The 13,607-nt window shown below is 42.6% G+C and overlaps 1 protein-coding gene across 2 annotated transcripts in view; it reads right to left on the reverse strand.

Annotated features, from left to right (window-relative positions):
* Positions 1–13,607, reverse strand: part of LOC109631576 (electrogenic aspartate/glutamate antiporter SLC25A13, mitochondrial) — a 45,063-nt gene that overhangs the window by 14,094 nt on the left and 17,362 nt on the right. For both annotated transcript variants that reach the window (XM_069516921.1, XM_069516922.1), the window contains exons 7-13: positions 12,122–12,260; positions 9,066–9,159; positions 7,802–7,886; positions 4,912–4,996; positions 3,447–3,605; positions 1,603–1,655; positions 1,097–1,177 (exon numbers count right to left, since the gene is read on the reverse strand). In XM_069516921.1, coding sequence (XP_069373022.1) covers positions 1,097–1,177; positions 1,603–1,655; positions 3,447–3,605; positions 4,912–4,996; positions 7,802–7,886; positions 9,066–9,159; positions 12,122–12,260 — 696 coding nt within the window. The remainder of the gene's footprint in view (positions 1–1,096; positions 1,178–1,602; positions 1,656–3,446; positions 3,606–4,911; positions 4,997–7,801; positions 7,887–9,065; positions 9,160–12,121; positions 12,261–13,607) is intronic.

Consider the following 13,607-nt stretch of genomic DNA (forward strand, 5'->3'; position numbering starts at 1 on the left):
GTGAGAACCTCCGACAAATACAGACAATGATGTCACATAGTTACTCTGGAAAATCCAACAGAAGCAGGAAATAAACTGGTTTAAAGAGCATATTTGTCTCTACCAGTTGGTCCTGGAGAGTATCAACCAAACCACTGCGGTCATTTAAGATTAAAATGTTACTATTAACCAGTGAGAATCTTGCACAATATGCTGAGAAACCAGAAACGGTTTTATCCCTATTCAGAATTCACATAAAGTACAAAAAAAGATGTCATTATGACATATAGTCTATGGTGCCTGTTTTTCATTGCATTTAATACATTCATGTCCCTACAAAATCAGCTGTGTCACATAAAAAAGAAGTGGCTCCCAGTAAGAGGCGTAAAGTCCTTTTCTAAACCAGTCCTCTAACTTTATTGAGCATTAACTTTATCGTAAAACAGCTTCAATGATTAAGCGAAGCAGTTTCTCTGGTTGCTCAGACCTCACATTAGCTGTAGCTGATATAGGCGCCAATTTATGTCCCTGCCAGTGGGTGCTGTAAACAGTTGAAAGCCTGACCCCAACGTTCCAAAATAAACCTTGGGCAAAAAAACTGTAGCCTGCATGAATTGTTGCCATATGGATTTGGAAAAAAGTAGTCAAATGCATTTCAGCACCTTAGGAAATTAACAGTGACGACCATCATGGACCCACACACACATGTTTGTGCCCATGGCGCTGAGAATCAGTAGGCTGTGAAGCAACTTTCAGCTTAGTGGACAGCTCCACTCGTTCTCACAAGACACGAATACAACGCACATGATTGGAGATCATGGCACAGGCAGGTGCTTGGCATTCTCTGTGGGTGCAAGATCGGCACATATGCATACGTGTACCATGCATGTATGAACTGCTGTGCTTTATTTTAAATGGTCATTGCTCTTTTGTTTAACGACAAAATCTGAATGGCTTATTACAACTATGGTCACACCTCTGGAACAGTCAGAGGGTCAGTTAAATATTTTCTTATAAAGGTTCTCGGTAAAAATCTTTAAATAACTGTTTCTTTTGAGGCGATCGGATGAAAACAATCCAACACTAAACTGTCAAAAATGTCCAAAAAAAGACTCACACATCCACCAGCCAGGATCTCAGAAGCCAGAGGGACGGTGCCATCTTTCTGTCTGGTCTTTCCTCGCACAAAGTCATTCACCTGGAAACACCAAATGATAGTTTCATACAAAGCTTCCATTCCGTACAGTAGAGTGGAAGCCAACATATGAATATAGGTTGAATATACTACATACAGTATTTTCTGTGGAACCTGATATGTAGAAAATCCATAGCAAAAATATTAACACCAACATCACCTTATTGACTTAATTTACATTGCACTAAGAGACAAGTGGAGATTATAAATTAATGGCATCAACAAGCATAAACCATTAATGATCAGGTACTGACATAAGTTATATTGACAACAATATTGATAACACAGTTATTGCTTTGAAAGCTTTGGTTGTTAAGTGCATTTAACCAAATATACATGTTAGATGCAGAGAATCACGTGATGTAAGAAAGAAAGATAGAAACTCATGGATCTGTGTCTATGTGCATGTGTGTAACGCAGCGACTTACTGTGAGCTTTATGGCTTTCTCGGGCGCCACACCCAGTAGCTGTGGTACCAGACCTATCATTAGGAAACGACGAGATGATTAGAAAAAAAAAGAGTGCTGTGGTACCCCTCCCCACGCACGCACACACACACACACACACACACACACACACACACACACACACACACACACACACACACACACACACACACACACACACACACACACACACACACACACACACACACTGTACATATGCCACTTCCACACACTCCACATGAAGTGTGGCTTCCTGCTGCATGCGTCTGACCCTGCAGGATCCCCCCAGACACTAATGAAATCTATTGATGTGGAGTGCGGGGACATCAGAGTGGTGGCAAGAAGAGAGAGAGAGAGAGAGAGAGACAGAGAGAGAGAGAGAGAGAGAGGGAGGAAGAAGGGGTAAAGAGAGGATGAAGAAAGAGAAACTGCTTCCCAAAATAGGAAAAAGGGCAGAGTATAAAACAAACCAACCAAAAGTTTACACAGACCTCAATTACAACCCAGAGCTGGATAAAAATAAACAAAATAATCCCCACAGAGCACAATGAAACTTGGCCCCCTACCCAGACACACGTGCAGACACATGCGCAAACACACGCACGCACACGCACTCACACCCAAACCATAACCATTAAACTGAAATTATTTTTTAACATTTCCAAGAATTTCTTCAACACAAAATATATTCGAATAAACACAAACAAAAAAATAATCGTCATTAAAAGAACTGGAAACCTGATCCTGTTTCTTCTTGTGCTGTTTTGTTTATGAGAGATTCCTTCATCCAGCATCAAACACAAGTAGCTGTGCCAGTTTTGAGCAGATTATTTAACATTCCCCCTTTAGCAGATATTTTCTAAAAGCGGAGCAACTTTAAAGGAATATTACGTAACTTCAGTTTGGCTGTCACGATACCTGTCTGGCTGTATATCTGGAGCCAGACATGTCTGTCTCTGTGTCTGTGAAGCCATTCCACCATTGATGGCCTTTGTGTTTCCCACAGAAAGTCATGCATTCAGGTTTCCTCTCAGGAGCCCAGTGCTGTCAATCAAAATCATGGGACTTTTTAAAAAGGGACCTCTGCTGTTCCAGGGAACCATTTTTCAATCCTCCTTCAGTCTTACCCCAACAATACCCACACAGACACACTAACTCCAGTGTCTGAAGACAGGGCAGGTAGTCATTAGGGATGCCGTGCACTGGTATGTGCATACCTGCATGCCCAAGCTGTCGCCTGTGCATGCCCGTCTTTTTATGTGTTTGTGTGAGTGTATAGGGTCTAGACGTGCGGCATCACTAAATTGTGACACAGGCTTAAGGTATGTGGCCTTGCTTTTGACATTCATTGTCTCACTCTGAAAAGTGCCCGACCAGTTCGTAATCACTTCAAAGGAGGCAGGTCAGAGAGGTGAAGTCACACCGCCCCTCTGTCCACCCTACGCTTCTCATCTCCTCCCGTTTCCCTTCTCTTTTATTGTCCACACTACATGTCTCCTCCTTAGTCTCTTACATCTCAGCTCCTTTTAAAAAAAACCTCTTTCATAAATTTGTCTGCGTGACTTGATTTCCTAAAGGTACACTTGTATTACTTTCATATAACCATGATCCCAGAGATACCGATACTTGAATGTTAATAAAAAAACTTTTGCATGATTGAAACATGTTGAAGCCTTGCATGATGTTTTGATAGGCTGAAAACTAAATTATTGTAATTATTACAAATATTATTTTGACATAATCAAAACTGCAGCGTTTCTCATTGACAAATTTGTCACTTTTCTCTTTTAAATACAGTTTAAAAAATTGTATTCATGCATACCCACCCCTGTAAAGTCCAAAGAAGCCTTCATAGCGCACCACCTTCCTGAAGCAGTCGAAGCTGCTCTTGTACATGAGCTCTCCCACCAGGGAGCCGCTGCTCCTCTGGTTCTGCATGCGTGTCTTCACCAGATCGATGGGGTACACCGCTGTGGCACCCACAGCTGCAGAGAACAAAACAAAAGCTTTATTCAGATGCCAGCCACATGTTAGCAGGGTTTTATCTTTTTATTTTAACACACATTTACACTAAAGACTTTATGACCGTGCCACCATTGTTTTCCTCTTGGTGTTTTACACTCGCAACAGAAATAGAACAATGAGAAGAGCAGGAGTGAAGATACGTCACATGATATTTGGTGATTATCACTTTAAGCTACTTAATGCTTACATTGAAAATATGTTATACAAACTACTAGCAAACTACAAGAGCCATTTGTAAGCTTATTGTAAGACTGCAACAGTAAAAAAACACTCGCTTGACGTAAAAATCGTCTTAATATAATTGACTTTGGTGGATAAAAACATGTATAGTAAAAGAAAGAGTGCAGAACAGGTAGACTTCTCACACATGCACTTTTATGAACAAGTGGCGTTCATCGTTGAAGAATTTGATGAATGCAAATAGTTCAAATCTCACTAAAAAGATTGCAAGATTGTTTTTCAATGCTATAAGCACTGAACATTTTTAATTAATGCACATGCAATTTAATGGGGTTAGAATTTTTAACTGCTGGCATTACTAGATACCACTCAAGATATGTATTTTTGTAATTTGGGTGAACTGACCCTTAAAGAGGAAGAAGCAGTAGAGGAGGAGGAAGGGGAAGTCTGTGAGGACAATGCTAAGAAAGATGTTTGAGTCGCAGTGATTTCAGCCTGTGAGATGGACGCAAACAAAAAGAACCGACCCTGGGCGACAGACTTAATTAGAGAGAGACTGAGAGAAGAAGAGATGGCGGCCCTGTACCTCCTTATTAAGCTGTCTCCCTTGGGATAGAAGGAGGAGGAGAAGGGAGGAATGAAGGAAGGGAGGAGTAGAAGAAAAACAGTGGGGAGTCTGGAGCCAAACACAAGAACTGGGCCCCACCCTTCACCCCCCCCACCTTCACCTTCCTCCCTGTGATCACTCACACAGGTACAAAAGAATCCACAAAAGAAGGTTTTCCCATGGCACGCAGGAAGGTGGGACAGGATGGAGCGAGACAGAGGGACAGTGGAGACAGGGGGAGAGAGAGAAAAAGAAGAAGAGGGAGCACTTCTCTTTAAGCAGGGGAGCGACCGTTGTTCTTGTAAGCAAGAGAAGGGGCAATAGAGGAGCCATTGTCCTCTGTCTCACCCTTTTTCTTATGAGGACAGCAGAGTGCGGGGGTAGGCAGGTAGGCAGGTAGCTAGGTACGTGGATAAATGGATGGGTGGATGGGCGGTGGGTTGAAGGTATGCAGGGAGACAATGGGGTGTGACTCTTACCCCCTGCCACTGAGCCGAGGGTGAACCTGTAGGCCGACTCTGCTACCTGGACGAGGACAGGGCGGGAGCCATCACTGCCCAACTGCTGCTCACAGTCAACAAGGCAAATAAAAACTGTTAGACAGAGACACATGCCAGCAGACATGACACTGGTTCATTTCCATATAACTTTCCACGTATACTTCAAAACCATTCCTCATAAAACAGTGGATGCCACACATCCAATTCCACCATCCTGCGAGATAAATTACAGGTTATGAAATAATTCGTCACACATGCAGAATCATGTTAAACACATTAAAGTCACAGAATACTGAACGATCTTTGTAAACAAATCCAGCATTTGAATATGATATAGAAAATAAAAGATAGTATTAAGAAACTTCTCTTTTAACAATCTGTCACTAAGCACTTGCTAAAAAATATTAACAAATAATGAATTGTCAAAATCATAAATAGAGTTTTTTTGATAGATTTGTTGACAATTCAGTTAAGTGCTTGGTTGACTCACTGTTGATAGCAATGTAAAGTCCAGCAAAAGTCATTAGGTGATGATTTAGGGTTAGAAATACAGACGATTCCATAGTGTGGAATAAAACATGAAGAACTATGAACCATGAACTCATATCTGCTGAAGCGACGCTCTACAGAGCTGATACCTGAACAACCTGATCAACTTTTTATGCAACTTCTTTGCTCTTTTAAAAGTATAATAAACTTTTTTTTTAAATATATTTTTGTCCAAAATCTAATTTTAGTTATTACACATTTCTAAATAACAAAATAACATAAATTGGTTGCATTGTACTGTATACGTTAACATTACATTCCAAGTTAACACACTCCCCCATTACATTTAATTTGGAATTACTACTTCATCTATTCCTTGTTAATATATTGCCCATGTCCACCTGAAGCTAAGGACGTATAGAGATATGGCTGTATTATCTTTTGACATATTTTTATTTTCGCTGCTTAACATTTTATTGCTCCCCTGGGTTGACAAAAATCTGTGTAACTGCATCTGTACTACATTAGCCTGAAATACCATTTGTCAAATACAATTAGAATCAGAGTAATCTGAGTGCAGAGGATCGCTCATAACCAGCATTAGTCACACGCACCCTCCACCTGAAGTACCTGTTGCCTTGTCTGGTCTGACTAGCCCTGGCCTCTCCACCCTGGGGAGAGAGGGGGCGGTGGACTGTAGTATGTGTGTGTAAGAGAGGGATGGGAGTCTCTAGAACAGGTCCACCTGTCAGAGAACCAGACACCCCCACCCCCCATTCCTTCAATTCATCCTCAGATTTTGCTTCCTGCCCAAACGTCCTCTTTACACAAGCTCCTCCACTTCTCCCATCCTGCTCCACTCTGTCTGCCTGAGGGCTGATGAAACTTGGCAATACTAACTGTCAGGATGTTTGAGGGAGAGAGAGGGAACAAGTTAACAGGATATAAAGAGAGAAAAGGCGAACCGGCAAACATGTAGAGAGAAGAGAGAGGGAGAGAGAGCAAGAGGGAGATGTAGATCAAAAAGGAAATGGAGAGAACAAGCGAAAGATGAGGAGAAGAGAGCTCCAGCATGCTGACGGCCAGCCCCTGAGGCCAAACCACAAGGGCCTAAAGTGGCTCATTGTGGTAGGACTGGCGTCTGTGTAGTGCTGGGCCCCTTTGCTTGCTCCCCTTTGGCCCCAGTCTGATCCAGCATGGCCTGGCCAAGCTTTCTCTGTAGCACTGGAACCCACCAGGCAACACAGCTCTGACCAAACAGCCTGAGAAAGAAAACAGTCCTCTGCTCATCTGTCTGGCTCTCCCTACATCCTTCTTCCTCTCCTTGGTTACAAATTACTCTCGTTAGCTGCTCTGAAATCATTTCATGTCTATTATTTGCAACTTGAGGCATGTTTGACTTTCATTGGGTATCAAGGATGGTGTTGCTTGTCTTTATTTTCATGGATTTGTGAATTTTGGGTGAATGCTTTTTATAAGACAGAAACCACATGTGGGGATTAGGTCTCAAGAGTGTTCAAGGCTGTGATGTGAAGTTACTTGGATGCAACTTGGTTTGAACCTTGGTATGAACTTTTGAAAATGTGCAGGGCTGATGAGTACTGGCTGACTGGCTACTTGGAGGGAAACTTTCCATTTTATACCTCACAAAATTAGTTTTTTTGTATCTGTATTCCTTTACTTTAATTCTACTAGTGCAGTGCCCATTCTTAACCTTCCTGTTTGGAAAGGGCTGTGTGCTTGGTGTTGCAGCATTCTTTCTTAAACTGTAAAAGTGACCTGCAGTAATTACTTAATTCATTCATTAATAAAGACAAGACTGGCTGCTGGACTCAGTCCGCAAATCCCTGAAGCTGCTCCACCGCTGCTGCTGTTCATGTGATTATCCAGAGATCAATAAAGCTCGACTCAGTACACACAAACCTGAGCTGGAGAATCAGTTGTCATAGTCGTGAACACACTGTTGTTGTGATCAACAATGTCACATGATGAGTCACAGCTGCCGCTGTTGCAGGGGGCTGGACACCTGTTTTTTAACGGTTTATTAATATTGAACATATAAAGTTGGACCACAAGCTGCACTACTGTACGCGGGCCCTTAACAATACACACAGATGAAAAGTTCTAAAGATATGCAAGCCACAAACAGGCAGACAGAGAATTGTGGAATACATTTACTCTAAAATGCAAAATTCCAAATTAAACTGATGTTTTGATGTTGGGGGATTGATAACCTGTGAAGGTAATATCACTTTCCTCAATTATACATTTTAGTGATGTGCCCTGTGACATGTAGACCTAGAGAACGTAACGGGAGGGAAAAGAGCTGCCAAGGTGTAAGAGGAAACCAAGCACATCATCAAGTCTTCATATTCCCTACCTGTCTCTGGACCTCTGCCAAATTGTAGGGCAGGGCGCCTTCCTCCAGCGGAGCGATCTTCTCGATGTCCATTAAACCAACACGTCTGGTAGGGAGAGAGAGAGAACGAGGATTGAGAGGGAGGTTTCAAGTAACTTTCCAGTGTTGTAAAAACTCTCAGAGGATTATAATATTTCATCCATGCATCACCCAGTTCATGACCTTTGTGAGAACAATCTGTCAGTGTGAAGTTTCTCAAACTTTAAAGGTACTTACTGCCATCGTTCCATGTGAAAATATTGTGGCATTCAATAATTCAGATCTGTGCTTGGCATGGCCGATATATAGGAACTGAAAACTCCCACTCCTTTATCCCTTCATCCAAGTATAACAAAGACATTCAACCTTTGGATAGAAAACTGTTGCCTTATTGCCTCTTTCCATTGCATCTCTACGACGGTCCCAGTTTTCCCAGGCTAAGGGAATGGGGAACGCCAAATCCCCTTTCCCCTCCACCCCTCTCCTCTGAATATTGGGGCTATTATCTCTCGCATCTCCAATCAAGGGGAGTGGAGAGGGCTATTAAAGTATCCCGTTGCCCAGAAATAATAATCAGGTGGTGTCTCAGGCCGGGGTTAGAAATTATGAGAGCGCTGGTCGGGCCGCGAGGCAGACGCAGAGGAAGTGGGGGAATGTGAGACATATACAGTTGTTTTGTGCCATGGATTATAGGGGCTAGAATTGCCCCTTTTTTAAGGTAAATTGGAGATTGCATTGGGTTTGGACTGAAAGAGGATTCTCTGGCACTGATGTAGTCATGATCTGGTTCTTTTGATGCATTGCAGAGAAGTTTTAAAGCCAAGACAACTCTCTGAGGCACAGACCCGCGGGTAAAGGTGCTTGTTTGGGGGCAACTGTTGGTTCGACTTACTAGAAAATTCAAATGACTAAAGTAAGAAATCTTAAGATGCTATCCCTCCATTACTACTGAACACAGTTACATTATTCCAGAACTTAACTATATGTCTCAATTTTACATTGAATGTTTCGGATCAACTCTGACATCAAAATTGAGGTAGTAATTCAAAACTAACTTTTTTTCCATTTTGAGAGTTTATTTAGAGATGTTTTTGGCAGTTTGTGTCTGATTGTGTGTATGTGGGATTGATGGAAAGCAGATAAGAAATCTAGTGTGTGTGTGTGTGTGTGTGTGTGTGTGTGTGTGTGTGTGTGTGTGTGTGTGTGTGTGTGTTTGTGTGTGTGTGTATCTATGTTTGTGTCTTACCCGCGTGGTTCTGACAGGTCTGCCAGCTGAAAGAGGATGTCAACCTCCATGGGTGTCACCTGGCCAAACCTCTGAGCTGCCATGATGAACTCCTCTACGAAAAAAAACAAAGATTTGATTTGTACTACAATGATGAGCACCATGCCTGAAGATATAAGCATTTACATATGTTACATATATGCAAATTCTAATAAAAAACAGGGTAAAGCTGTACAAACATCCTATATCCCTATCTTCCTATCTGTGTCAGTGTTACGGTGACAGAAAACTAAGCAGATGTATCAGGTTTTAAGCCTCCTAAAGACTAGACTCCTAAAGTGACATGTGGACTCCAACACTTCACCCACCCCTCCATCGGCATAGCGATGAGTAGATAATGAGTACATTTTCGTTTTTCGGTGAACTATCCATTTAAGGTTGAGTGGTGGGATAGCTCCATAATGAACCCTAGATTCCTGGGTTGTACTGAAAGTTGCATTATGTTGCTCCTTTTAGTCGACTGTGATATAAAAACCATTGACAGTAGCTGTTTTTTAAGTGATGATGCTTCAAGGTGGAATTTTTCCACAGGTTCTGTCACTCATACTACATATTTCCCTCTGTGACATGGTTGTGACTTACAAGTGAGAAGTGTCAAAGCATGTTGAATTCATAAGAAAATTTACAGAAAACTGAGTTATGGATTTCATGAGTGCTTTGAGGCACCTTTAGTTTGCCGTAACTTAAAACCTGCTCTATTGTTGGTGGAATAAAGAACAGGTTGACTGTAGGCTGGCTTACAGTGCAGGAGTCAGCATTGTTTGACCTGCTTTATTCAAAGAGCAGCAGGCTGGAGTTGTGACAGTCGCCCTACACTGGAGCCATTCACCCCGCCGAGGCTCAGCTTACCCCTGAGGCATGCTCTCTGTCTCATTCTCTCTCTCACACACTCTCACACACATATCCATGGGTACATGCAGGTAATGCTCAGAAGCATCGTAGTCACTCAAGAATACACACACTCACACACGCACACATACAGTACTCACATACTCAGACATAGACAGAGAGCTCACAGATCACAATGCTGATAACCTGTCTATCTCTAGCCTGTAGTCACCACACACATACACACACACACACACACACACACACACACACACACACACACACACACACACACACACACACACACACACACACACACACACACACACACACGACAGGTACTTGAACCAAAATACAGGACCCTGGACAGCTAGAAAAAACTTATTTTGGCACGAGATGAAGTGATTCAAATGCATCTGTGGGGTGCCCACTCTACCAGGTGAGCTAGCTTGAGCCCTCTTGCAGCGACCGCAGGTTCGATTTCCACCTGGCCCTTTGTTACATGTCTTACCCCCTCTTTCTCCAAACTAAGGCTGTCCTTTTAATAAAGGCAAAAATGCACCAAAACAAATCTTAAAAATCAAATAAATTAATAAAACATTTAACAACTGACTGGCACTGCCGTCCCTGAAGCTATATACTATAAGCGAGGGTAAGAATTACTGATACAAAAACCTGAGATGGTAAAACCATCAAAGGACCCTACAAGTACAATCTACATTTGAAGATAAACAGAAGTGAATCTGTCTCACATATCACAAGTTCTGGCCCCAACTACACATGCTCCATCAGCCCAACTGATTTTAACCTGTTACAAAGATGTGCCTTTTGGTCACTGCTTCCTCAATAAAAAGTGTGTACTGTAAAGGCCTCCATTTCATGCATACACACAAACACTTACACACTTGTGCACTCACTTCTGCGTAGGCGTTGAGCACTGTAACGGCATCCCCAAGGCAAAACAGTGGCCTTGTTGCACATATGGAATCAATCAGGATTATTATGCATGTGTGCATGCTTGGCTGTGTTAATGTACTTGGATGCTTGAGTGTATGTGAGAAATGCTGGGGAAGCGTGTGATACAAAATACGCATACAATTGTTACATACAGGCGTGTGACAGAGTGTATTTGTGGGCCATTAGTAGTACATGGACCAGAGTCCCAGAGGAGACCTTAATGACTTGGGCAGTGGAGGGTGAAAGGGTGGTGGCTGCGGAGGTCTGGCTGGCTAGAGGCCACCACTGGTTGAGCCAAGCCCAGCATGGTGTGGCCATGGTGGGAATAGCCCGGGAGCGCATGGGCTCTTGGTCTGGGTCAGTTATGGTCCACACCCCTGATAAGGCTTCAGATAGCATCATAAGGCTACACTAGTGGCCCTAGGCCAAGGGGAGGGAGGTCAGAATGATTTCTTTAAGACGACCAACTCAGGAGAAAGCGTTAGAGAGAGACGTAGAGAGCCTTACTGTGGAAAGTAATGATAGACAACAATTTGGGCAAGCAATGAGCGAGATAAGGATTTAAAGAAACTAACCATGGGAGAAAGAGAGACATTTTAAATCAATCAACACATAACAAAATAATTAATTTCAGTTCTTTGTAATATCACATATTTTCCCTGTAACAATTCAGATGATGAAGTACTGAAGCAGCACTGAAGCTTCACTTGATCTACAGGATGTAAACGTAACAGCCACAAAAGTGAGCACATCGTTCTGACCAATCAGATGTTCCTTATTTCTTTGAAGAATCGTTATCAACCAAAGACATCCCAGGATGTACAAAGTGGTCCACAGATCAGTGCCAGGATGTCTAATAGAAAAGACAGGCACCATCAGGGATTGCGGGTATGCAGTACGTGTGCTGGGTTGGATCCAGCCTGCCCGTTTAAATGCCAGCGGGAAGGAAGAAAACCACACAAAAACAAAGTTTCCAACCTCATTTCAGCGCACACACACAAACACACATTTAAATACATTATCTGGAACATACTTTCAGTATTGCCCGTAGTCCAGTATTAGTAAACACATACATTGCTCATATTTCTTGTAAGTGTGTGTCCTTTATTCTGTCCATCGTCTTGCACTGCACACATGTAGAAAACATCATTGCATGTGTGTACATTCTTATATACTCATAAATGTAAATCTCCCTGTGTTATTATATGTCTATGTGAGTTTTTGTAATTTACCTTTGGTGACTTCAACATCTCTGCGGTGGCTGGCCAGGGTGCTGTAGATCTTCCTGATCAGCTCCATGTTGTTGAGCAGCGAGTTGAAGCCATTGAAGTAGGAGAAGCTGACGCGATGAGATGTGCTGCCTCCCGCAACCTGGGCGAGGAAGAAGCAGAGCAATTTACCAGGCGACGGAGTAACATACACATAAAACACCATAAACACAGTTGTGGTGCAAATAGAATAAATGATAGAGGGATGTATCTAGATTGTAATGGAGGAAAATCAAAAAAAAAGAAAAACACATCAACATTGACACCAGCAAGCCACCAGTAAACCTGTTTCAGCCGCTGGTTTTCCATCACAAGATGCATCGTCTCAGGGAGTTTAATTAACTGTCTTTATGAGGTGAAGGAAGTGGTAAAAGAGCAGAAAATAGACAAAAGGTAACAGATTAAAAATAGACACTGGGCTCTCGAAGACATTCCAGACTGCCCACAGACTCTTTTATGAGAACCAGGATCCCATCTTTATCAGGCCAGGTTCCTAAACTCTGAGAGAAGCAACTCTAACCACTGCTTGTATAGTTATGTGTGTGTGTGTGTGTGTGTGTTCAAGTATGTTCCCTGAATGTTAGGTAGTTAAGGCCAGAGTATCAGATGAGCCTTGGGGGCTTTGCTGTTGATTTCAATTGGAAATGTTGAGCTTCCTTTCACTAGATGGCACTGTTTGCTTTACAGACACATGCAGGAGGGTCGCCTTCGTTTTCCTGTGATTGTAACATGGGAGGGAAGCTCTGTCTTGTGTGAAATTGCCCTAACAGAGAGATACTTCTGTATCTGTTCATATCTATGAGCCTATAGACATGGATCTTCCCACAATATCCAACAAAGTCTTTCACAGAGGGGGAGAGGTGAACAATATTTAGGGGGAAAGAGTGTGGCGCTGATTATTTGGTTGTTTGTTCGGTGAGTGAATTAAAGGTTAACATTTCACTGTTTGTGTTGCTGCCATGATACCGCCTTTCATGTATCTGCAGTGCTGCTGGGATTTTTGATATATATGTGTGTGCATGTGTGTGTGAGAGAGTTTACTAACTGCACACCAAGATGTCTGGTCGGTGAGGTAAACACAGTGGAGAAAATGACAGAGTCTACAAGGTGTTTATGAAATGGGGCAAGACATGGACACAGATACGCAATGCACACACACACACACATGCAGCGAAAAAACACTAACACACAAAGAGAAGACAAGACACAAAAAAGACAAACATCTCAGAGTTCAAAACAAATAGAGTACATATGCACAGCCGCTCACGCACAAACACACAGGCCAAGATGATGGACTGTAAAGCTCCAGTCTCCATCTATCTCTGTCTCTATCTCCCCATTCAGCCGGCCTGCTTGGCTTTGACAGTGCCAGAGAGGTTAGACTTAATGACATGTTGGGAGAGAGACAGAGACATGGGGGAGGGAGAGAGGGAGGGAGAGGGAAAAAATG

Source organism: Paralichthys olivaceus, chromosome 20 (genome assembly GCF_024713975.1).
Source record: "Paralichthys olivaceus isolate ysfri-2021 chromosome 20, ASM2471397v2, whole genome shotgun sequence".
In the NCBI taxonomy this organism is placed as follows: Eukaryota; Metazoa; Chordata; class Actinopteri; order Pleuronectiformes; family Paralichthyidae; genus Paralichthys; species Paralichthys olivaceus.